The 21,928-nt window shown below is 40.3% G+C and overlaps 3 protein-coding genes across 6 annotated transcripts in view; 1 reads left to right on the forward strand and 2 right to left on the reverse strand.

The window, feature by feature from the left end:
• Window positions 1–17,004, reverse strand: LOC147166308 (uncharacterized). 3 transcript variants are annotated; one of them, XM_086089032.1, is made up of 14 exons: window positions 16,852–17,004; window positions 7,752–7,861; window positions 6,953–7,028; window positions 6,760–6,882; window positions 6,428–6,634; window positions 6,269–6,334; window positions 4,833–4,907; window positions 4,505–4,671; window positions 4,202–4,340; window positions 3,997–4,107; window positions 3,673–3,921; window positions 2,916–3,055; window positions 1,811–1,909; window positions 1–636 (listed from the first exon to the last, which is right to left on the reverse strand). In XM_086089032.1, the coding sequence occupies exons 2-14, from the start codon at window positions 7,847–7,849 to the stop codon at window positions 615–617; spliced, it is 1,572 nt and encodes a 523-aa protein (XP_085945158.1). In that variant the 5' UTR covers window positions 7,850–7,861; window positions 16,852–17,004; the 3' UTR covers window positions 1–614. The 3 variants fall into 3 exon arrangements, with proteins under 3 accessions (XP_085945158.1, XP_085945157.1, XP_085945159.1); XM_086089031.1 differs by lacking the exon at window positions 16,852–17,004 and adding an exon at window positions 8,189–8,796; XM_086089033.1 differs by lacking the exons at window positions 1–636; window positions 1,811–1,909; window positions 16,852–17,004 and adding an exon at window positions 8,189–8,796 and having other exon boundaries at window positions 2,912–3,055.
• LOC147166309 (uncharacterized) lies at window positions 8,636–21,233 on the forward strand. Its single transcript, XM_086089028.1, has 40 exons — window positions 8,636–9,014; window positions 9,183–9,304; window positions 9,482–9,642; window positions 9,705–9,872; window positions 10,036–10,163; window positions 10,250–10,456; window positions 10,531–10,596; window positions 10,678–10,743; window positions 10,830–10,980; window positions 11,041–11,255; window positions 11,335–11,460; window positions 11,552–11,677; window positions 12,872–13,009; window positions 13,093–13,218; window positions 13,295–13,420; window positions 13,493–13,630; window positions 13,705–13,842; window positions 13,906–14,049; window positions 14,128–14,247; window positions 14,322–14,435; window positions 14,515–14,640; window positions 14,724–14,858; window positions 14,938–15,063; window positions 15,154–15,279; window positions 15,359–15,484; window positions 15,568–15,702; window positions 15,773–15,907; window positions 15,988–16,104; window positions 16,186–16,308; window positions 16,420–16,497; window positions 16,930–17,063; window positions 17,299–17,414; window positions 17,493–17,647; window positions 17,842–18,003; window positions 18,069–18,179; window positions 19,197–19,382; window positions 19,480–19,689; window positions 19,990–20,192; window positions 20,259–20,351; window positions 20,539–21,233. Exons 2-40 carry the CDS (start codon window positions 9,192–9,194, stop codon window positions 20,681–20,683), a joined length of 5,313 nt encoding a protein of 1,770 aa, XP_085945154.1. The 5' UTR covers window positions 8,636–9,014; window positions 9,183–9,191; the 3' UTR covers window positions 20,684–21,233.
• The window catches only part of LOC147166310 (centrosomal protein of 135 kDa-like), a 10,175-nt gene continuing 9,232 nt past the window's right edge, over window positions 20,986–21,928 (reverse strand). Inside the window, exon 25 of one of the 2 annotated variants that reach the window (XM_086089030.1) lies at window positions 20,986–21,845. In XM_086089030.1, coding sequence (XP_085945156.1) covers window positions 21,713–21,845 — 133 coding nt within the window. In that variant the 3' untranslated portion in view covers window positions 20,986–21,712. The remainder of the gene's footprint in view (window positions 21,846–21,928) is intronic. The other variant, XR_015096465.1, reaches the window with a different exon arrangement.

Below are 21,928 nucleotides of genomic sequence, written 5' to 3' on the forward strand. Positions count from 1 at the left end.
CAGGACACACAAACATTATAAAAGCTATAAAAATGTGCATATTATTGAGTAAAATTAGTGTTTGTCACCAAGCAAAACCCATTTGAACTTGGTGGAAAAAAAACCTCGGTGCCAAAAGCAAAGTGCTGAGACATTTCTGATCGTTCATCACTTGTTTTTTTTTTATGAACGTATGTCATAGACCGTGTTTTTGTGCCCAGTGCAGGTTTAGCACAAGGCGCTATTGCTTCGTCTGTGCAGTTGATGTAGCATCATGGCCAATGTTCAAGTTTTTAGTTCTGATCCGCTATTACATGTAAACATTTACAACATGGGAGGGCTCATAAAGGCTGAGAAATCTAAAAATAAATATAGATATATATATATAAAAGTAAAGGAACCCTGTGGTAGATTGAGTGGCAGGGTTCCACAGTGCTACTGCTTCGTAGTCTCTATTTTCCTTATTTGAATCCAAAGCCGCTACCGCCTTATCTAAGAAGCCAAAAAGTCAATGATGAAGACATTTTACGGCCTCATTAAGGTCCACTTTGGGCCCCTCTAACGTAGAACGCTCCAGTCCAGCAGCTGGAAAGCATTATTTACGGAAGGCTTTCGAGTGGTGGTCTCACTGCAAGTCAGTCCCTGAAGCTCACATGTCTGAAAGCATGACAAGATACCAGCAGGGTTATAAAAGTTTTGGACAGTTAGTTTGATTTTCTTTTGACTTGAGTTTTTTTTAAATTCAGTTCATTTGAATTAGTTTAGAGCGGGTTCTTTTTTTTCTGAAAAAGTTCATTTTTATAAATAGTAAAAAAAAAATTGAATATTTGTTGAGTGTAAGATGAACACAAAAAAAAGGTTACTAAGTAGCGTGTTATAAATCAAATCAAAATTCTCAAATGACAGCAATATGGAAATCAATACATTTTAAATGAAGCCCTAAAGCTCACATATGATATTATTTCATTCACTGCCATTGACGGCTATAGAAGTCAAAAATTCACTAGAACTATTTCTATTATTTTCACATTTTTTTCTACTTTTGTTAACAAGAGTATGAAAACCTAGAAAAAAATATTGTACATTTAGAACAGGTATAAAATGTGTGATTAATCGTGAGTTAACGATTGAAGTCATGCAATTAATTACTATTCAAAAAATTAATCGCCTGACGCGATAAAAAGAGAAAAGATTATAAAAAATTAGCTCACGATTAATCACAAATTTTATATCTGTTCTAAATCTACAATAAAAAAAATTCTAGGTTTTCATATTCTTGTTAACAAAAGTGGAAACAAATGTTAAACTAATATAAATAGTTCAAATGAATTTTTGACGTCTATAGCAGTCAATGGCAGTGACTGGTTTAATTGACAAAGACAAAAACAAATCATATCGTTATTACAGTTAGAATTAGTTTTAGATAGTTTCATAAAGGCAAGATGCAGTTTCAGTTAAATCTTGTTTTTTAAAAGCAAATGTCAATAATGATAATGCCCCCCCCCCCCCCCCCCGCTTTTTAGAGTTATCATAAAATAAAACAACCTTGAAAACCAGAAAAGCCTGTTGAATGAGAATTAATAATCTTGGGGTACACGGGGTCGTCTACATAATCCCCAAAGTGTCCTTCGAATGCGCCATAGGCAAATTTTTTAACTCAGCAGCTTCTACCGGATGAAAGAGGACAGATGTGTGTGCCGTAATTCAACCCTTGCACTATTTTTAACAAAGTTGTGCGAACAGACTACTGGGAACTGTTTTAAATTGTCAAAAACAAACAATATATTTCCTTTATGTGTTAAAAATCCTACAGAGATGGAGACTAACTCACTGTTCCCCGGTCTGTTTTGCGTTCGGTCGGTTGGTCGTCTCCGTCTGTCGCCGAGGTACTTGAGGATTGGTCACCTCTCTCGCATGGTTGCAGTCGCCGCTGACAAACAGCAAAACGTTAGCGGCCATTTAAAAAATATATATATATATTTTGCTTCTGTGCTTGTACAGTAAAACTATATCATTAAACAACCAATAAGAATGTCCTCGTTTATGAAGTGGAGCTATTAACCTGAACGTTGAACTTTTTCACGGTGTACAGATGGATATCATACATCGCAGAAGCGGAGTGACATTAAAACTCATTTACTGCCAATGACGGCTATAAACGTCAAAAATTAATTTAAACTATTTCTATTAGTTTAACATTTGTTTCCACTTTTGTTAACAAGAATATGAAAACCTAGAATTTTGTTTATTGTACATTTAGAACAGATATGAAATATGTGATTAACTCATTCACTGCCATAAATTCATAAAAAAAAAAAATTTGAAATAAAAATTAGGGGCAAGAGGCTGTTATTTTAAAAAAAATTGTATTAATCGCATGACTTCACTAGTTAACTTACAATTAATCACAAATGTTATATCTGTTCTAAATGTATAATAAAAAAAAGTCTAGGTTTTCATAAGTTAACAAAAGTGGAAAAAAATGTTAAACTAATAGAAATAGTTCAAATAATTTTTTGACGTTTATAGCCGTTAACGGCAGTTAATGAATAAAAAAAAAGTAAAGAAAATATTAAATAAATATAAATATAAAAAAAATTTGGGCGTCAGGCGATTAAAGTTTTTAATCGTAATTAAACTCATGACTTCACGAGTTAACTCGCAATTAACTCATTCAGTGCCATTGATGGCTATAAATGTCAAAAATCCATTTTAACTGGGCTGGCAGTGAATGAGTGAATATTCACAATCTTTAGTGAAAATATTGATATGATGTAATTTGAGCTGTCAGATAATTATTGTGACAAAAGACGTTGGGGGTGAGGTGAAAATATTTTTGGGGTCAATGCGGTAAATAGTACGTATTTATCTGCTACCCAAGATTTGTGTCAGTGAACCGCGGCCACACGTTCAACAGCCAAAAGAGTTTTCCTTACGTAATATTCTGAGCTGGTGTGAGCCGGTTTCGAAGCGCCCTCAGCTTGGCCTCTTTGTCACTGACTTTTTGAAGAGTGGCGGCGAGCAGCGTCTCAAGGTTACGCACGGTCGCCTTCTCACTCTCCAGCTGCTTTTTAACCTGGATAACAAGGACAATTTAATTCACATTGCAATGTTCTGAATAAAAACTCAAGTGAGGCTATTAACTCATTCTCTGCCATTGACGGCTATAGACGTCAAAAATTCATTTGCACTATTTCTATTAGTTTCGCATTTTTCCCACTTTTGTTTACAAGAGTATGAAAACCTAGGGAAAAAAATGTATTGTACATTTAGAACAGATTTTAAAATATGTGATTAATCTTGAGTTAAGTAGTGAAGTCATTTGATTAATTACAATTGAAAAAATTTAATCGCCTGATGCCCCTAATTAAAAAAAAAAGAAAGAAGATTATTAAAAATGAGGGGCGTCAGACGATTACATTTTTTAATTGTAATTAATCGCATGACTTCAATAGTTAACTCACGTTTAATCACAAATTTTATATCTGTTCTAAATGTACAATATTTTTTTCTCTAGGTTTTCATACTCTTGTCAACAAGAGTGGAAAAATGTGAAACTAATAGAAATAGTTCAAATGAATTTTTGACGTCTATAGCCAAATAATGGCAGTGAATAAGTTAATCGTGATTTTAACATCAATCAAAATAATCGCGATGATGATTATTATTTTTTTTCCCCCCAGCCGCACTCACCAAGTCGAGCTCCATGTTTTTGGACGTCAGCTCGCACGCGGCGAGCTCGTTGTCCGTGTCCAGTCTGGCGCAGAGCTCCCGGACGCAGGCCAGGTCGGAGAGGAGAGCGGCCGGCCCTTCCTGGGCTTTGCGCAACTCCACGCCGATGGCGCCGATGAGGTCCTCCACCTGCTGCAGCCTCCGCTCGCGCTCTCGCAGGTCCGACTGGGCCGCTTGCAGGCGCTCCACCAGCTCGAAATTCTCCTGATCCTGCGGTTAACATATATTGTGTGCGTTTTTTCTTTCTAACATGGCCGGAGAGGATCATGAACTGAATTTCCTTGCCTTTGTTCTCAGCAGGTCCTCGATCCTGTACATCGCGTTGACGTAAGAGTGCACGCTCAGCTTGAGCTCGTCCCGCTCACGCAAAACCACCTCCATCCCAGCGTGTGCAGCCTAAACCAGGTGAGAGAAAATACAACTTGGTGTTGAAGCCAAAAATATGAACATGAAAGGAGAAAGACAAGCCACAGATAATGATTATTATTACTTGCTTCTCTCTGGTTAGTGCAGTCAGATCATCTTGTAACCTTATGTTCTCTTGAACAATGCGTTCTTGGGAGTCATCCAGCTGTTTTGGCAGGCCGGCGAGATTCCGTTCCTGGCTGTTTGGCGCCCCCTGGAGTTGACTGTCACAAATGACACAAACATTTTCCATTAGCTCTAATAGAAAAACAGTGGAAATACTCTCCAACAGAGTCACATTTCAAACTTTATTCACTAGACATGTAACTTTTAAAATTTTTAAACTGTCATACACGCATTAAAAAGGACATCTTATTTTCAAAGAAACCTGTGAGCGCGATCGGCTTTCCTCTGGTGCGTTGCCGCCACCGCTGCATCCGTCTCTGCATCCTGAAGCCGCTCGGCAGGCTGAAAGGCCCACCGGGGCTCCGCGTCCCACCTGCCGTTTCTGAGCACCGAGAGCTGTGAACGCAGCTCCAGCCTCTCCCGCTCCAGCTTCAACACAGAACAGCAATTTAAGTGCATCTGATTGGATAATTTGCCTCTTTTATTACAATTTCTGTGGTAAACAAAGAGAGAGTCTTGTCCAACCATGACAAGCAAGGCATCTTAGCTACTTGCAAGGACTCAAGTGTGTTAAAACAATCAAGACTTACGTTCCGGACGGCATTTTCCAGGTCAACAATCCGATCCAATCCGATTGAACTATTTGAACTGGTCTCTGGAAGCTCCTGAGAATATAAAAACACAACAGGTGGAATCATAAAATGGGAAAGAACAACTGCTGCCACCTAATGGATAGCATACACTATATTCCAAATTACTGTATTATCATTACTCATTATAGGAGAACTATTTCAGGAGGTTGTGTCACATTATTAAACGAGTAACAAGTTTTTATGTGTTAACAGGGAAAAACAACAAATGAAAAAACTAGGGGTGTCAGGCGATTCAAAAATTTAATTGAAATGAATCGCATGACTTCAATATTTAACTCATGATTAATCGCAATTTTTTTTTATATCTGTTCTAAATGTACAATAAAATAAACAAAAAAAAAATCTAAGTTTTCATACTCATTAACATAAAAGTGGAGGGAAAATGGCTGCATCTTTTCATTCATACATTTGTGTGATATTGATGTGTTGAGGTAATTTTTCTGCCACTAGATGGCATATTTGCATTTGTAAGACGGTGACAGCTCAGTGCTTTTTATATTAACTCATTCACTGCCATTGACGCCTATAGATGTCAAAAATTCTATATCTATTAGTTAAAAAATTTCCCCACTTTTGTTAACAAGAGTATGAAAACCTAGATTTTTTTTATTGCACATTTAGAACAGATATAAAATTTGTTATTAATCGTGAGTTAACTAGTGAAGTCATGCGATTAATTACGATTAAAAAAATGTAATCACCTGACACCGCTAATTTTTAATAATCTTTTCTTTTCTTAAAGAAAAAAGAAAAGATTATTAAAAATTAGGAGCGTCAGGCGATTAAAATTTATACAATACATTTTTTTTCTGGGTTTTCATACTCTTGTTAACAAAAGTGGAAAAAAAATGTTAAACTGATAGAAATAGTTGAAATGATTTTTTGCCGTCTATGGCCGTCAATGGCAGTGAATGAGTTAAGAACTACATAAAATGAAGTAACCTGTGAAATTCTACACATTTTTAAAATTGTAAAAAACAACTTGACCCCAGTTTCCACAGCATGCATTATTATATATTAATTTATTACTGCTAAATTTTGACGTGGAGGGGTCTGCTGTGTTACAGGCTTTCCAAAGTAAGGGGCGGTCATTTATCATGCGTTAAAAAAAGAAACTTTAAATTAGCAAACTAATTTTTACACCTCTACAAAAAACACATTAAGTCAAATCAATCAAAATAATTCTCAAGCAGGACGAGTTAGCAGCTATTAAAATAAGATTAGGGCTGAACAACTCAAGTGTGGTCATCCCCTGACCTCAACCCTATGGAGGTATATATAGTCTCAATATTTTTGAGGATCAATTCAATATTCTTGCCTCGAAATTTGTCATGGAATGAAAAACAGCATATTATCCTTATGCAGCAACTTACCACTCTTAATTTTAAAAGGTTATCCTCTAAATCTTTAATGACTTCCTGTTGACTTACAATCACTTCCTGTTTAGACAGAGAGCACAAAAACAAAACCTCATTTTGTAATCGACTTCATTTTCTTCATCTCCCCCCCCAACACCCACCGAGTAGTCTCACTTTGGAAGCGGACAAGTTGCGATAAGCGATATCCAGCACCCGCTTCCTGTCCATCTTGGCCCGTTTCATGATGTTGATCTTTTGCGTCAGCTCTCGACACAGTTCCATGTTCTTCATGGAGAGCTCGGCCACTTCAGCGGACGATTTGTTTTGCAGTCCCTCCAGCTTTTGCTCCAGCGTCTTGTTGCTCTCTTGCAGGTATTCGATCTGTGTGATGAAGCATTTCGCAATCAACACAAGAAGTAAGAACACACTGCGATCTTTTTCAGGCTTCTCACATTGTAGAAATCAGTTAAGACGTTACAATTCAATAGGCGCGCATTGTATTTCACCTGAAGGGTAAGATAGGCGATCAGTTTCTTATTGGTGTTGTTCTGAGCTTCCAAAGAGATGACTTCACGAGGTCCATGAAGTGCATGATTCAGATTATTGATCTCTTTGTCCCTCTCGGCCACCTAGAACAAGCGTTTGGTGGGACTCGGTGACAACATGAACTACTCTCACAAACAGTAGCTGTTAACTTACTTGGGTGAGTAAGAGTTGTATACACCCGTGGGCGTTGTCCAGGTCAGATTTGACTTTGAGGACGTCTTCCTGCAACCTACAGAAATGAAACGTCAAGGAAATCAAGCAGGTCCTGGACAAAAATCGACATACAGTGGAACCTCCAAAGGTTTTGCTTAATGGAAATAATGTCAGGTGAATTCACCACTACAGTTCATCAGTACTAGGGATGTTTAATACCACTTTCAGACCCATACCAGTACAGGTGTTCACTTTTTGAGTGATTCAGAGTACCAATACCGCTAGTACTTTTGATATATAAAGTTTCATTTAAAACAGTGACAAAGAAAAGAAAAATCATTCTGTCTGTCATGGCATTTTCCTTTACTGCAATCACTGGTCCACAGTCCTTTTGTTTGAACTTTTTAGTAGGGGGCTTTCGAATTTGGGGGTCACAATAGGGCTGTGCAATTAATCAAAATTCAATTACAATTATTATACTCCACAATTACAAAATCTGCATAATCGTCCAAAAAATTATTATTAATACTAATTTTGAGTTGTTTAAATTTATACATTTGCACATTTTATTTTATTTTAAAATAACTAATTTAATACATTATGTTTCATCCAAGAGGAACTTGCATAATTATTGTATTTCAAAGAATTTAAACATTTTCTTGTTTTGTACCAAAAAATAAATGATCGTCCTAATCGTGATTTCAATTATTACCAAAATAATCGTGATTATTAGCTTCATTATCGAGCAGCCCTTGGTCACACCCCGTTAAGCAACAAGCACATTGGATTTTCAACAAACCTTCCATCTGCCAGCGGCTGTCGGTCATCTCCAAATGAATGATCAGGCGATTTTGGTGGAAGCTGATTTGTAAGAGGTATGGCTTCATGGTTCTGCATTCTCTATGGCATCTGGAAGGAATACCGAGCTGCTTACCATATGACATAAAAATGTGACAGGTACATGTGTGGTTAATTAAAATTTGACAAGTCATCCATCTGTTGTATAGATCTGTTATAAAAGGGATAGTCGTCCATTTGTGCTCTTTACACACTATAAACACTGCTATGGTTGCACAAGTTATGAATGATCAATAATATTTTGGGCAGAAAGAGCACTAGGCCACGGAATCTAGTTTTTCTTAGAGCCCCCATGGAGGCGTGGATCGGCTCTGGGCTGCATAACAACAACATTTGGGTATGATTATATTTCTAATTTGGAGGGCATTTTAATTTTACCTCTGTGAGATGGTCCTGCTACCACTTCACATTATTCTCTTTCTCGGCCGGTTGCACCTGCCCCGTCCCATGTGGTAGCTCCACAGTGACATCACTGCTTTTCTCTGTGGGTCAGGATTCCCAGTTGACAGCTGACAATTCCAAAGTGGAGGTGAAGTGTATTCCAGCCCGGATTTCCCCCCCTGCCTTGACCATCCGCTACTTTTTACTAACAGCGCCACTGGCCAGTTACGTAAATACACAGCAAACGTCACGTTAATTAGTTAAAAATAAGAATTTTATATACACAGGCCGCATGAAAAACACGAAGGCGACAATATTAGGTGTTAGCGGCCGCAGATGAAAGGTTGGCTAATGTTTACGGCCAGCGTCGCGCGACGTCATCAGCTAGCATAATTGCGCTAATTAGCATCATTGAGCTAGCTACGGGTTTTAACATTATAACAAGCAGGCGCTAATGTACGGTGATGCGACTTCCGAGAAACCCCCCTCCTTTTTTTTTTGACAGGACGTTTGTACTTGTTCGATTAAAATTGTGAAATGTATTTCAAAAATCACGACGGAAGTCACGATCAAGTCTTTGATCCCATGTTATAACGCGTCATAAAGACAAGCACGTCGTTGCATTTTTTTTTTTTTTTTTTTAAATATAAAATATTCACTGTACAGTACTTGCGTGCTATAGGCATATTATTCATAATGTTTGTTACAAAGGTGCCAGGATACTTCAGGGTACCACACAAGTGACCATAAAAAATTATGACAGAAACTTGTTGACCTCCCCCCTCCCCAATTCAACAAAACTGAAACCTGAATCAAACTGCGGGTGAGTTAGATAAATCAAGTGAGTGTCACAGTAGCCTACTGTATTACTTTTTGCATGATGATCTGTTTTTGCCACCTGTTAGTACTATTTGTGACAAAAATATCTATTCTCCCTTTTGGAAATACAAGTTTTCCTCGATGCTTATGAATTTCCCACTGTTTGTGGCAGACGAGCGTCATGGATATCAACAAAAGCAGCAAATGGTCCAAGCTGAGGGGTCGCCTGCACATGCTGGGCTACGATCACAACCTTGGCGAAGAGTCTGCGCCACTTGTTGAACAACTTTTCAGGTGCAACCGTCATTTCTCTCTTTCTTGTCTTGGAACAAAAACGTATTTGTGTGAGTCTTTACTCTTCATTATTATATGACAATTGATATTTCTACAGGTTGTGAAAGTGACAATCAGTTGTGCACTTCCGTAAGAATTTTTCAAACTCAAATCAACATTATAATGTCGTTAATGCAGTGATCTGGTCCACACCACCGAAAGCCTGCGCGAATCCCAACGATCAACAGACAAGTCGGAGAAAGAAAGCCTAAACAGTGATGCCTGCCTGGCCCGGGAGAACCAAGCGCTCCACCTTGACCTCATAATGTTGAGGGGCGAGAAGGCCCACGTGACCAAAGGTAGGTCATGTGAGGTTGTGACCATAAGCAGACCCCGCGAAGCGTCTTGTTTCTCGTTCCAGAGTTGAAGGTTTACATCTCGAAGCTGGACGAAGACCTCGCGTTACTGAAGTCTTTGAACGAGCAGTATTTACGAGAGATCCACAGCCTGGAGAAGGACTGCAAAGAAAAGGCCAGGCTCATCCGTAAACTGCGTCGGAAAGATTTGAACGCAGAGGTGCAGGCAGTAGGTAAAGTCACACTTTTGTGGAGCATTGTATTTGTGTGTGTTTGTGCGCTATTTTCTGGTTCATGGAGGATGAAGCCATTTTTTTTTTTTTATTCTGGGGTGGACTATGATAATCACGTCACAGTGATCAAATATTGTTCTTTACCTGGTCTGTCCTTCCTTAGATGGAAACAATCATGCTGTGTCCCCGCCTGATGATTCGGACACAGCCGACCTGTTTCAGAGGGAACTCCGAAAATTAAAAACACAGCTGGAAAATTCTCAAGGGCACATACATCACTTAAATATCCAAGTAAGTCAGCCCGAGACACTGGTAGTTCCCTTTTCAGACATTCATTTGACATCAATGTGTTTTTTGCATGCGTCACCCGTACACAGATTGATGAACTGCAAGAGACTAATAACACACTGGAAGAGAAGCTCAAGGGAGTGCGGCAAAAGTCCTCCAGCAAAGTGGCCGAGATCACCTCCAAGAACCACGAACTGTGCCAAGAGATCACAGTCATCCGCAACCTAGCTAAGAAGCTGGAGCTGGATAAGAAGCTGAAGTTGGAAAAGGCCGAAATGAAATTGCAAGATCTAAAAGTGAGAATGAACTAAGATCGCTTCGATCAAGTCCGGGAGAACCATCAAAGAGTGAAGATCTGTTTCTTCCACAGGTTGTTATCCGGAAGCTACAGGGAGTCAATAAAGATTTGGAAGGTCAGCTGAGTAAAAACAGAACGGTGAGGGCTGCATATACAGTACAAAGTAAAACTGAGGTCGGTTTTTCCTTCTGCCCCCTTTTAACGCCTGATTCTTAATAGACTTCAGATCTCCCAGAAGAACATGAACAAGAGTCGAGGACTGACCTTCAGAACGACATTCACAATGTAAGCCCAATTGAAAACGTAGTCATAAGGAAACTTCTCTAAACTGCCCGACTCTTCTTGTGTCTGGGCGGGGATTTGCATCTCAGGAATTTTCCGACCAGGAGTTACTAAAATACCAACTTGGAGATCAGTTGGGGCATCTAAAAGAGCAGAATGACAAATTCGAGGCAATGGTGGATTTCCTGGCGGCAGAGAAAAGCAGGCTGGAGGGCAAAGTGCAGAAGATGATGTCCGTTGGTAAGCTTTTTGACTTCTTTTGGATTTTGTTCCAGTGATCCACAAGTTGCTGTTCTCCAGAGAAAGTCATGGTGCTGGAATTGGAGGGCTGGCGGACCAAATACGGCATTTGCGGAATGGATTGCTTGCCGTCGCGTCTGGACGCCTTTGTCAAGAGTTTGGAAGAGGAAAGGAATCATTATCGTCAGGAGGTTGAACACTATAAGAACGTTCGAGTTTCCAGCAGTCCAGACAGGCAGAGCAGTCCAGACAGGCAGAGCAGTCCCGTAATTGAGGTAAGAGATGACTAGTGAGTGCTGTTCGTCAGGCCTCGTCGCCCAACACATCATCGTCATTTTGTTGAAAACACAACAGCAACCTTACCACCAAAGCTCAAAAGCAGCCGATGACATTCGGAACCTGAGAGAGGAGCTCCAGCTCGTAGAAGAAAACCTCCAGCAAGTGACACAAGAAAAAGTCTTTCTGGTGGAAGAATTGAAGGCGAGTACACCACTGGACTTAACAGATGTCTCTTAACCTGTAACAAAAGCAAACGCAGAAGACTGCTTCATGCTAACTTGATACTCCACAGAAAATGCGGCTGCAGCGCGAGGCACTCGAACTAAATACGTCAGAAAAATTCCCGGAAGAGGAGCACAAGCTGTCAGAAGAAATAATCCAACAGGCAAAAAATGACGCATTGGAGGAGGAACTTGAGGTTAGTACCAATGGCTCATGTATAGCGACACAGTTTTGCATCATGTTTAGGGTGACCAGATTTTCAAAATAAAAAAATCAGCACAGTACGATTACACTGAAAATGAAATGTACAATAAATTCTCTCCAGGAACTATTTCTAACAAATTGAATCGCTAGTCAATCTGGTTGTTATTATGTTAGCTAATGCTAAATGTATCTTGTTTGACAGTTCGACAGCTGCAAATAATCCAATGCACTCACCACCAAGGCAGGGTATCGATTCTAATTTCCTCAATTGATTCGATTTCGATTCACAAGAGTTAGTTTGATTCGATTTTCCCCCCCGGATTCACTTCACTTCTGTCCGATATTGATTAAATATGGAACAAAAAAAGTCTTCTTAAATCTCAAGGACATGATTCAAAATAAAATTTTGCGGCGGGAGTAACTGGTTAAATGATTTAGTGTTATAAATCACATAATTACATAAACATTGGCATCAGCAAGGATGAGATGAAAATATTTTATTAATTCTAATTCAATCATTGTAAATATAAATTAAAAAGATTCAGAATTGTCTTAAAAGGTACAATTAGTCAGGTCTTTCATAAATGTAAGAAAATACTATTAAATTCATGTGAACAGTGTATGTGAAGAAAACAGTAAGATATAAAATAAAATCAGCCTTTTTTCTAATAAATTTATGGCAAAAGATATTAAAATAATCGATTCATGGTTTTATGAATTTATATCAGGCTTGAAAAGGAGAATCGATTATTCGATACCTAGCCCTACTCACCACTATGCCACATTTTTTGCTCGATGCCAGCAGCTATCGCTATGACAACTGTGTGATTAACGTGCACATATCCCAAACAATTTACTTGCTGACTAGATTTAAAATAATAATAATAATAATAATAATAAAAATAAAAAAAACGGGACCGTCCCGTATACTACTCATGATGGCTATTTAACACACATAGCCTCTACAACCTCTTTCCCCACGATTGAAAAATGTATATTTAGTGTCACATCTGTCCGTGTACGATACCTGCACCTTTTCGCTGGAATTTTGAATCCGTCATCCTTTGAATTTCAATCATACGTCGGTAGACTTCAGATTTTCAATAAATACACACTTAGACACCCAATTCCTAGAACAAGCATCCTGACCTTGTCCATGCCTAAAAGACATATCCCCAATCTGTAGCCAAACCAGCTGCAGCCCGAGCGGCGTGACCCGACCACGTCTGCGGATTATCTGGACCAGAAAAATGAGCTAAGCCTGGCAGAAGAAGAAACTCAGCTGTTGCCAGCTGAAAAAGACTCACTCATGGAAAAGTTTCAGGTTTGTGCAGTAGGTTATGCACTAATGTGCGTATATACATTTGGTTATTTCCAAGTAGGCCTAAGGAGTTCTTAAATTATTAGAAAAAGCAGCTGCTATGTGAGCAACACACCAAAGAAATATCCGAACTCCAGGAGCGACTCAAACTGGCAGAAGAGAAAATCCAGCAGCTGACGGGTGAAAAAGATGCAAAAATGAAAGAATTGAAGGTTGGTAGCAGATCACTTCCTGTGTATCGTAGCATATCTTGGCATGGATTTATGAAAAACACATTTCCTCATGCAGCAAATGCAAGAGCAGCATGCAGCATCATCTGCTGAACTCACAAACCCGAAAGAAGAGCTGCACCTGGCAAAGCAAAAAATCTCACAGGTGTTGACTTCCAAAGATGCAATGATGGAGGAACTGAATGTTGGTATTGTAGGAGCACTTGTGTTGTTAGCATTGCGATGGCTCGTGAAACATGCATTTCCCAACATTTAGCAAATGCAGCAACAACATGCAAAGCAAATCTCGGAGGCCTCTGCTGAAATCTCAAAACTTAAAAAGGAGCTCCAACAGGCAGAAGAAAAGCTTCAGCGGTTGACTTCTGAAAAAGGATCACTGACGGAGGAATTTCAGGCAGGTACCAGATGACTGCCCACGTTCTAACATGACAGTTATAATTGAATGTGTCCACACTTGCATTTCCGTAGCAAAAGCAGCTACAGTACGAGGAGCACGATACAAAAACATCCGCTGAGATGTTGAAATTGGAAAAGAAGATCAAGGAGGCAGAAGACAAACTCCAGCAGGTGGAATCTGAAAAAGACACACAGATGGAAGAATTGAAGGTAAGTCCTGGAAGTCTGTGTCTGTTCTTCACTCAGGATAAAACTACATTTCCTTTTCCATAGCAAATTCAGCTGGAACACGACGAGCAGCACTCAAAAACCTTTGCGGAAATCGTAAAACTGGAAGAGAAGCTCAGACTGGCAGAAGAAACAATACAGCAGGCGACGGAAGACAAAGACGGACAGATGGAGGAATTGAAGGTTACGGTAGGCCCCGAGCCACCGCGTGTTCTTTACAAATATGTTTAAATTCAACAGAAATGAAATATTTCTTAAACTGTGCAGCAAAAGAGCAGTTCAAATAAATCTGACGGAAACTCAGCGCTGAAAGAGAAGCTCGGACTGGCAGAAAATAAAATACAGCAGTTGACTGAAGAAATGGACTCACTTATGGAGGAATTGAAAGTTAGTACTGAGACGTCATTGTCATCTTTACGAATATGGATAAAATCAACATCACTACATTTCTTAATCCATAGCAAAAAAACAGCTCAATCACATCTGATGAAATCTCAAACCTAAAAGAGAAGCTCAGACTGGCAGAAGAAAAAATCCAGGAGTTGACCGAAGAAAAAGACCAACAGGAAGTCGAGGTAAATAACGCCGTAAATTCTTCGTCATTTGCACCAATATGAATTTATCAGCACTACTTTTCTAATTGGGAACAAACAGCACCTGCAACATGTTCACGCAAGCGCAAATGCAACTGCTGAAGTTCTTAAAATGAAAGAGAATCTTAAACTGGCAGAAGAAAAAAATCAGCAGTTGACCGAAGAAAAAGACAAGCAGAAAGTTGAGGTAAGTCATGTAAAAAAAAAAAAAAAAAAAAATCTTGCTTTTTTGCACTAATATGAAATTATTGAGGCTACTTTTCTAAATAGAAAAAAAAGCAGCTGCAACATGTTGGTCCAAGCGCAAATGCATCTGCTAAAGTTCTTCAAATGAAAGAGAATCTTAAATTGGCAGAAGAAAAAATCCAGGAGTTGACCGAAGATAAAGACCAACAGGAAGTCGAGGTAAATAACGCCGTAAATTCTTCGTCATTTGCACCAATATGAATTTATCAGAACCACTTTTCTAATTGGGAACAAACAGCACCTGCAACATGTTCACGCAAGCGCAAATGCAGCTGCTGAAGTTCTTAAAATGAAAGAGAACCTTAAACTGGCAGAAGAAAAAATTCAGCAGTTGACCGAAGAAAAAGACAAGCAGGAAGTTGAGGTAAGTCATGTAAAAAAATATATAAAAAAATCTTGCTCTTTTGCATTAATAGGAAATTATTGAGGCTACTTTTCTAAATAAAAAAAAAAGCACCTGCAACAAGTTGATCCAAGCGCAAATGCAGCTGCTGAAGTTCTTAAAATGAAAGAGAATCTTAAATTGGCGGAAGAAAAAATCCAGCAGGTGACCGAAGAAAAAGACAAACTGGAAGTTGAGGTAAGTCACGCCGTAAATTATTCGTCATTTGCACCAATCTGAATTTATCAGAACTACTTTTCTAATTGGGAACAAACAGCACCTGCAACATGTTCACGCAAGCGCAAATGCAGCTGCTGAAGTTCTTAAAATTAAAGAGAATCTTAAACTGGCAGAAGAAAAAATTCACCGGTTGACCGAAGAAAAAGACAAGCAGGAAGTTGAGGTAAGTCATGTAAAAAAAAAGAAAAAAGAAAATCTTGCTCTTTTGCACTAATATGAAATTATTGAGGCTACTTTTCTAAATAGAAAATAAAGCACCTGCAACAAGTTCACGGAAGCGCAAATGCAGCTGCTGAAGTTCTTAAAATAAAAGAGAATCTTAAATTGGCGGAAGAAAAAATCCAGCAGTTGACAGAAGAAAAAGACAAGCAGGAAGTTGAGGTAAGTCACGTAAAACAATTATCGTTCATTTGCAGCAATATGAAATTATTGAGGCTACTTTTCTAAATAGAAAAAAAAGCAGCTGCAACATGTTGACCCAAGCGCAAATTCAGCTGCTGAAGTTCTTAAACTGAAAGAGAAGCTCAGACAGGCAGAAGGAAAAATCCAGCAGTTGACAGAAGAAAAAGACAGACAGGAACTTGAGGCAAGTAATGTAGAAAATTCTTGGTCATTTGCATCAATATGAAATTATTGAGACTACTTTTCTAAATGGAAAAAAAAAAGCAGCTGCAACATGTTGACCCAAGCGCAAATGAAGTTTTTAAACTGAAAGAGAAGCTCAGACAGGCAGAAAGAAAAATCCAGCAGTTGACAGAAGAAAAAGACAGACAGGAACTTGAGGCAAGTAATGTAGAAAATTCTTGGTCATTTGCATCAATATGAAATTATTGAGACTACTTTTTTTAAATGGGAAAAAAAAAGCAGCTGCAACATGTTGACGCAAGCGCAAATGAAGTTTTGAAACTGAAAGAGAAGCTTAGAATAGCAGAAGAAAAAATCCAGCGGGTGACGGCTGAAAAAGACTCTCTGAGGGAGCGATTGAAGGTAAGCACTTCATTATTAGCTGTCCTATTTCCTGTTTTACTCTATCACTAAAGTTATTTTGACAACAACGCTCGTGGCGGCATAGACTTGAAAGTTTTGACTATTTATCAGGGCGGCCTGACTTCCCCGCTGCCGTACGGATGTGAACAGGAAATCAGGATTCTCGACCTGCAGAATGCCATTCACAATGTAAGCTCCGTGACATTTGTCAACACTTTCTAATCTGGAATGTTGATTTGAGCCAGAATAACCTTTCACCTGTGCGAAAGTTCAATGAGATACATTCTGAACTAGATAGAAAACAAAACAATGAGCTAGAGTATTGAAAATGCAGCTTTTGAAAAGTGGTAGCTGTGGTATTACTTGAGGTAGATGAGAATCATCAACTTTAAAACAATCACCGCCGTTTTCCTAAAGAAATGAAATGAAAACAGCAGAGGCCCCAGAATTGAACCCTGTGGAACACCATAGCGCACAATGAACATTATCATCTTCATCTGACTTACTGCTAATATTTCTAATTTTAGATTCTTAAGCTCTTACCTCAAATTCCAAAGTTCTTGTGGGACTTCTCACTGTTGTGATTCTGCTGACTGGTGTTTTGTGTGTTGCGAGGTGAAGCTGGAGCAGGAGAAACTAGAGTTGCGTTCGCAGATTTTTGCTCTACGGGACCGTGAACTCGATGCTCGTTCTGCTGCGCTGGTTCAGAATGCGGAGGCGGCGGCGCGGCAGAGACAAGCAGCCTCCAGTCTTAGGTTTGTTTGATCGACGAAGTCAAATCCAACTTGTGAGTTTTTCATGTTCCGAGCAGTTGTTTAAATGGCAGACTGCACCTTGATAAGTGCAGTGTGAAAAGGGCTCCAGTCAAAGTTTTGTCAGCAACACAAAGAAAAAAAATAATCTAACAAAGCAACATTATTTTTTTTATAAGTTTCACTCGTAAGTGAAGATACCATAGTAATTCCATTGATGTCATCATCTTATCTTAAGGCGGCAACAACAGCAGATTCAGGATGCAATTTTGGACCTCCAACAAATGCTGTCTGTAAAGAATGATGAGTTACAAGCCGCTCACTCCCAGATGGAAAACCTGAAGGACATAATCGGTACGGAGGTAGCCCTCATTCCGTTCGGTAAACCTTTGTCTCATTTTTGGCTCAATTTCCACAAATGTCTTATGCCAGAGTCGCTGAGTCAGCAGGTTTGCCAGCACAAGCAGGAAACCGAGGCTCTTCGCATTTCTTTCTCGGCGTTGTGCATAAAAAAGGACGTCCTGCAGGAGGACGTGGTGACCAAGACCAAGAGGCTGGCGGTTCTCCAGGAGCAGCTCGGCAAGAAGGTTGCTTCCATGTTGTTGGATTATTTTTTTTTATGCCATCTGTGCACATAGATGCACTAATAGCACACCATTTTCTTCAGGAAAAGAATGTGAACAATAACGAATCGCACTTCTGATGTGAGTATCTCCATCCTCAAGAGTCAACAGAAATCAACACAGCTCATGTCGTCTGTTGGTTTTTGCATTCCAGACAGCTGGAGGTGGAACAGAAAAGCCGGGAGAGGGAGCTGGCCACTCAGAAGATTCTGGAAACCCATCAGGAGGCACTTTTGCGACTCACAAGAGACAACGAATTGATCATCAGCGAATGCAGGAGGCTGCAGGATGACGTGGCCGCCGTGACGCAGGAGAAGCAAGTCAGTAAAATAAATATGCTGTTCGTGCTAAAGTAACTTGATTCAAACTGAATCGTCTTGTCGAGGCTGCACAGGTGAAGATGGAGGAGGCTTCACGTGAGCGGGAGGAACTGAAACAGAGAGTCCATTCTTATGTCAATACGGTGTCCAGGATTGAGAACATCTTGAAGACAAAGGTAAGGGAAAACTGTAATTCACATGATTGACTCTTGGCAGGTTCTCCAGTTGGCCTGAAATCCTGCAGCCCGAGTACAGATTAGGACTAGAAGTGTGGCTCGTTGGTCTAGTCGTATGATTCTCACATCGGGTGCGAGAGGTCCTGGGTTCAAATCCCGGACCAGCCTTATTTTAAGAGTTTTGTCCCCTTTCCTCTCGAAATTGCCACACTGTGGCCCATTTGAAAAGTAAGGGCGACATAAAGTAACTTTTGTGGCTCGTTGGTCTAGTCGTATGATTCTCGCTTCGGGTGCGAGAGGTCCTGGGTTCAAATCCGGGACAAGCCCTGTTTTAAAAGGATTTTGTCCCCTTCCCTCTCGCAATTGCTACACGGTGGCCCATGTGAAAACAAGGGGGACATGAAATCACTTCCATGGATCGTTGACCAACTTGACCTAGTCGTGTGATTCTTGCTTTGGGTGCGAGAGATCCTTGGTTCAAATCCTGGACGATCCCTCTTTTAAAGGTTTTCTTTCCCCGTTTCTCCAGTATCACATCGTGGCCCATGTGGCAAGTAACGGAGCGGTGTAAATTATTTTGTGGCTAGTTAGTCTAGTCGTATGATTCTCGCTTCGGGTGCGAGAGATCCTGGATGAGCCCCATTTTAAAGGATTTTGTCCTCTTTTTCCCTCTGGCACTTGCCACAAGGTGGCCCATGTGAATGAAGTTTCATTTGTGGCTTGCTGGTCTAGTCGTATGATTCTCGTTTGGGGTGTGAGGTCCCAAACTTAAACCTTGAATGAGTCCTCCTTGTTTATTCTAGAAACCTTAACCCTTGTCACATGGCCACAGTGTGACAAGTAAGGGGGTCAATTATAGTCTTCTGTGGCTTGTGGGTCTAACGTTATGATTCTCAGTGTGTTCTAATTTTGGTCATGCTAATTGTGATATGCAACATTCATACCATCTCATCTCCTAGATCTGCTCTGAACTATGTGTTGAAAACATCCGCTGACTATGTAGGTCTTCCCTTGCAGGATCAGGAGAACCTAAACCTTGCGGAGCGCTTCCGTATAGCCTGCTCGGACGTGCAAGAGCGGGAGCAGCGGCTGCAGCAGTTGGAGGAATTCATCGGCTCCATCCGCCTGGAGCTCCGCTCATCCGAGACGGAACGCCAGCGCCTGCACGAAGCCCTCGGGCACAAGGAGCAAGAGCTTGATCAGGTGAGACTACATTTCATTCTGCCCGACTTTGGGCAAGAGGCAGAGTACGTCCTGGACTGGTTGCCAACCAACAGACTAAATGTCTTTGCCTCTCTAGCACATGCAGGACTTGCAGACGTACAAGACGCAAGTGGCGACATTCGCCCACGGGTTGTCCCAACTGGAAGAGGAGGTCCGCGTACTTCAGGAGGAGAAAGTGTCTCTCCTCGCCGAACTGGCGTCGGTCAGAGAACTCTGCGTCAAAATGGACTCTGACAAGGAAATCTCTGCCCGCCAGATTTTGCACATGAGCATGGAACTGGAGAGGGTGAGGCTCTGGTATAAGTGGATGTACTGATGCAACTCATTTAAAAGTACACTGAATTATTCATAAATGTACATTTTTGGCCCTCCCGATATGAATGTTTTTTTTAAGGCGAAAGCCAATTTCTATGTTAAATTCCGACAACCAATTAATCTGCTGATTAATTTAAAAAATATGACTAAAATAATATTCCATTAGAATTAAAAAAATAAACAAAAACTATTTTCATCATTGAAAATTCGACATAAGCACAGTAACCAATTACTTGTACTTACTTCCCACCAACATCTGCGTGTCGCGCAGGCGACCACGAGACAGGAGGACGCTCTGACGGAGGCGGTCCTCCTCAAGGAGCACCTGGCCAGCGAGAAGATGGCGGTGCGCAACATGGAGGCCATGCTGTCCGCCAGTCGGCAGGAGATGTTCCAAGCCCACCGTGTGGCCAGGGAGAAGGAGGCGGAGCTCAAGGCCCTACGTCACAGGCTCACCGTGGCCGACAACAAGATGTAAGAGCACATGTTTGATTGGAGAAATGTTGCTTTAAATGGTCGCCGGTGTTTTTGCTTTTGCAGCCTGGCGCACACGAGGGAGGTGACCAATCTCAGCGAGAAAGTCACTCAGCTGCAGGCCAAGATGGAGGTTTTGAGTAGCAAAGTCCTTGAGCGGTGAGTCTTCTGGAATGGGAAATGCCTCACTGTCACAATTGTTCATTTAATTTAGCCACAAGGAAAATGTTAGCTCGAAATAGTTCATAGGTGTATTTTTGAAAAACTTTCTAAACACATTACCGGCGTACTGCCTGTGTTAGGCAATTTGCGCTTCCTGATGTCCCAGTGTCGTTTCTCCCAACAGTGATGCCCTCCAGGACACGCCCTCGCAGGATATCTCCTTCAGGCCCCTGAGGGCCTCCTCGCCCGTCGACCAACCAGCCGCTCCTCGTCAATTGCCTCCCGACAGCTCCAACCAAGAACAAGAGCTCAGCTCTGGGCCCACCTGATAGAAGACCCTGAACTCATGTAACCCCAAAAGAAGGGGGTTTAGTCCCACAACCATCTACATGAATGTGAGGCGTTGTTGAAGCAAGTTGAGGAGTTTCACTTTGACAAAAGTAGTGCTTAGCTGCCATCTAATGGCATCTAGAAAAAAATATTCCCATCTTAAATGGAAAGATGAATTACCCAGATATGTTCACTGCTTGTGGTAGGGCTCGGTCCATATTCGTGGAGGAACACTGTACATCCATACCATTTAATCACACTAAATTGGTGCATTGTAAAGGCCTAATTATTTGATGTCACAAAAAAATGTCTCACATTCTGTTGATGGTTAAACATGCAGCAGGTCACAGTGGGAGAAAACTGTAGAAACAATGTTATGTTTATTCAAAAGTAAATATAAACACATATTTATTACATAGTGAGGAAAAAATTATGGAGGTATACAATATTTTTACAGAAAAGTAGAAAATCCAAAATGTGTGTGAAACAATTCAAACATAATTCTATGGCTCAATAAATACTAATTGACAAATACTGGTAGGGCGATTCTACTGTGGTTTCATTTATGGAAGAAGGTCAAACAAATACAAAAATATATACACATTTGCCATTTTATGCATCTCAATCAATTAGAATATGATAGAAACAATTATTTATTTTTGTAGTTCTATTCAAGTCTAAGTAGTGAATATAAAGCGTTTCATGTTAAGAACAAAACCCCTCAAAATAAAAGTTTTCCAGCATAATTGAAATATTATTGAGATGCACTTGTGGTACCTTGACTTACGAGTGTTCTCTTTTAATATTTGTGACTTTTTCCCATTAAAAAAATGGCTGAAAGTCGGCAACAGTAGCTCTCCTTGCCCACACGCGCGCAGTTAATTTCTTTCAATAAAAGCTAAAGTAAGTCATTGTAACAGTTAAATGGACCGAGTGATGGAATGTAACTCCAATAACCGACAAGTGCGGGCACTCTTAAGTCAAGGTGCCACTGTATGTACTGTAGAAACATGAACAAAAATGATGTATTAATTGTCTGACTTGTCAGTGGAGCTGTTGATGGGCGTGCGCTGCGAACCCGTCGAGACGTTGAGCGACGACGAGCTCCGCAGCGGCGAGACGGACAGACCTTGCCGCCGCATTTCCTGCATGGCTCTCTCGCTGCCAGCACACAGACAACCAAATACTAACCAAACTCTGCTTTTACTTTGGAAAACACTTGATTACATTTTTGCAGTACTGTA

The sequence above is a fragment of the Leptonotus elevatus genome, chromosome 11 (genome assembly GCF_054856555.1).
Source record: "Leptonotus elevatus isolate MCC_2025b chromosome 11, RoL_Lele_1.0, whole genome shotgun sequence".
Taxonomy (NCBI): Eukaryota; Metazoa; Chordata; class Actinopteri; order Syngnathiformes; family Syngnathidae; genus Leptonotus; species Leptonotus elevatus.

Bases quoted from the DNA above. Each gene is read 5' to 3' on its own strand.
- LOC147166308 (XM_086089032.1), bottom strand. From the start codon at position 7,849: ATGCAGAACCATGAAGCCATACCTCTTACAAATCAGCTTCCACCAAAA. The intron at 4,341-4,504 runs GTTTCTTTGAAA...CATTTGTGACAG, and splicing joins AAAGCCGATCGCGCTCACAG to TCAACTCCAGGGGGCGCCAA. The intron at 3,056-3,672 runs GTGAGTGCGGCT...CTTGTTATCCAG, and splicing joins AAAACATGGAGCTCGACTTG to GTTAAAAAGCAGCTGGAGAG.
- LOC147166309 (XM_086089028.1), top strand. From the start codon at position 9,192: ATGGATATCAACAAAAGCAGCAAATGGTCCAAGCTGAGGGGTCGCCTG. The intron at 13,843-13,905 runs GTAAGTCCTGGA...CCTTTTCCATAG, and splicing joins CACAGATGGAAGAATTGAAG to CAAATTCAGCTGGAACACGA. The intron at 15,485-15,567 runs GTAAGTCATGTA...TTTTCTAAATAG, and splicing joins AAGACAAGCAGGAAGTTGAG to AAAATAAAGCACCTGCAACA.